Raw genomic sequence first — 2,031 nt, 5'->3', positions numbered from 1 at the left:
ACCCTACCTCTCCGTCTTTGTCTGTCTGTCTGTCTGTCTGTCCTGCCGCAAAGGGCACCCGTGTCCAAGAACTCCTCTTTAACCCAGGCAGCAAAGCAACAGTTCATGACATCTTTCTCCACAGCCGTGAGGTCCGCCACAGCCGAAGACGATGAGCCACAGGTCACAATCACCCACAGAATTAACGAAAACAAAGACGCAGAGCTCATCTGTACGGTTAAAGATCTCGGCTCCAGGCGGGTGAGTGACTTAATCGAGTGTAAACAGATAGGGTTGCATTTGACAACTGGTCTTTTATTGATGGTTTCCAATTTCTGTGTTTAGTTATATCATGTCGAAAGACAGCACTCTCCTTTTTAGTTTTTATGCAAAATGAACCAACATCTTCGATTTTAAGTCGATTCTCCAGTGGGCTTACATCTACGGTTTCATACCTTCATTTGCCGCCCCTGCAGGTGGGGGTCCCTTTGTTTCACTTTGGGGGAGCAAAGAATAACACCTGCCGTGATACTGCATGTCGTAAGAGTTCACTAAAGGTGCGTAGGTCTGGTCTACTGAAAAGTGCCAGTTTGCGGAGAGCCAACGACTCGACCCGTTAAAGAAACACGAACAAACACACCTTATCATTTTTCCATCTTGGGAGACAGAGGAGTTTCTGCCCCAGCAGGAACAATGAAGAGCAGTGAACAAAGCCGAATAACATCAAACGGCTAGACCAGGATAGGGAAAGGTGGACTGTGTTTGTTCGTGGCCTTTATCCTAGTTCAGGGTGAGAACAGCAATGACGATGACCTTCATTTGCCCTTACAGGCCAGTTTGATTCCATACACCGGTGTAAAACAGATTCAGCCTGTCTGGTTGCTTACACATTGATAGGCTGTGCAGTATATTATGTCGACAGCGAAGATCCTGGGCCGCTAAACTTTACCTAGGCGTGGAATGAAATTTAAAAAATTTGTCTTAAACGGTCCATTTAATTCAATAAAAGGCTGCTATTTTGAACCAACCACTATAAGCTCTTCAATCAATGATAGTATATTCTTTTGATAGGATGGTTATGATGGCCAGATGTCCATTTTCAGATCAGACGTTCGTGTACTAGAGCACTCTAGCCCCAACCGCCAGGTGCACGTTAATTAACTAGTCAAACCTGTAGTAGACCATGCGAAAACATTACTTTGCAGAATAGTCAGTTCTTCGTACAACATAAAACATTGATATTTCTATATCTGAGAGACGAGTTTTTAGTAGAACCATTGAACTTTGCACGCAGATGTAAGGATCATTACAGGAATGTCATTGAAGAGCCTCACGCCTGCAATGACCAGTCTATGTCGATAGAGGCATACGGCCGAGACTGATATTGCCCTTTTTAATCTCCCTCAGTCTTTCGAGAAATGTACGTTTATCACTAGTATACATAATTCATAAGCAAATCTACCCCCCCCCCTCCCCCAAGAAAAAGACGGAAAGAAAATTCTCTTAGTCTTCTACGTATATCCAATCAGTTTCTAATTTCTACTTCAGGTCAAATGAATCTTGATAGCTGAGTGTGAAATTTTAAACTTTGATCCGATTTTCAGAATCCACTCTTCGTCTTAGACTGTCCATAGTGTCCCATGCACTTGGAATTAGCACGTAAACATTCCCATTGAGACATCTTTTTTCTCGACCCTTTAAGCATCTCAAGCATAATATTAACTGGGATACATTTTCTCGCGCGTATTTCAAACATACCCGGAACGTCCACAGATAATATGGAGCAAGTTATCCGACCCGTATCCTATCTCGATCGGGACCACTCGCTTCATGCCCAACAAGAGATACCGTGTTGAAGGAAAGTCCAGAGAGGCCGTCATGTTGACCATCAAACGAGTGACCTTCCAAGACGCTGGGGAGTACCAGTGCCGGGTCAGTGGCTTGGAGTATCTTGCAGAGATAATCTCTTTAAACATTCCCTCAGGTAAGCCCCTTTGGACATCTCTTCACTGTTGTTGACTCTCTCTCTCTCTCTCTCTCTCTCTCTCTCTC

The 2,031-nt window shown here is 44.1% G+C and overlaps 1 protein-coding gene across 1 annotated transcript in view; it reads left to right on the top strand.

Moving 5' to 3' along the window:
* Positions 1 to 2,031, top strand: part of LOC101857847 (limbic system-associated membrane protein) — a gene marked incomplete in the record, with an annotated part of 55,183 nt that overhangs the window by 35,271 nt on the left and 17,881 nt on the right. Inside the window, 2 exon segments of the mRNA XM_005089831.3 lie at positions 125 to 240; positions 1,753 to 1,963. Coding sequence (XP_005089888.2) covers positions 125 to 240; positions 1,753 to 1,963 — 327 coding nt within the window.

This window comes from Aplysia californica, unplaced genomic scaffold (genome assembly GCF_000002075.1).
Source record: "Aplysia californica isolate F4 #8 unplaced genomic scaffold, AplCal3.0 scaffold00009, whole genome shotgun sequence".
Taxonomy (NCBI): domain Eukaryota; kingdom Metazoa; phylum Mollusca; class Gastropoda; order Aplysiida; family Aplysiidae; genus Aplysia; species Aplysia californica.
This window is presented reverse-complemented; position numbering and strand designations above follow the sequence as displayed.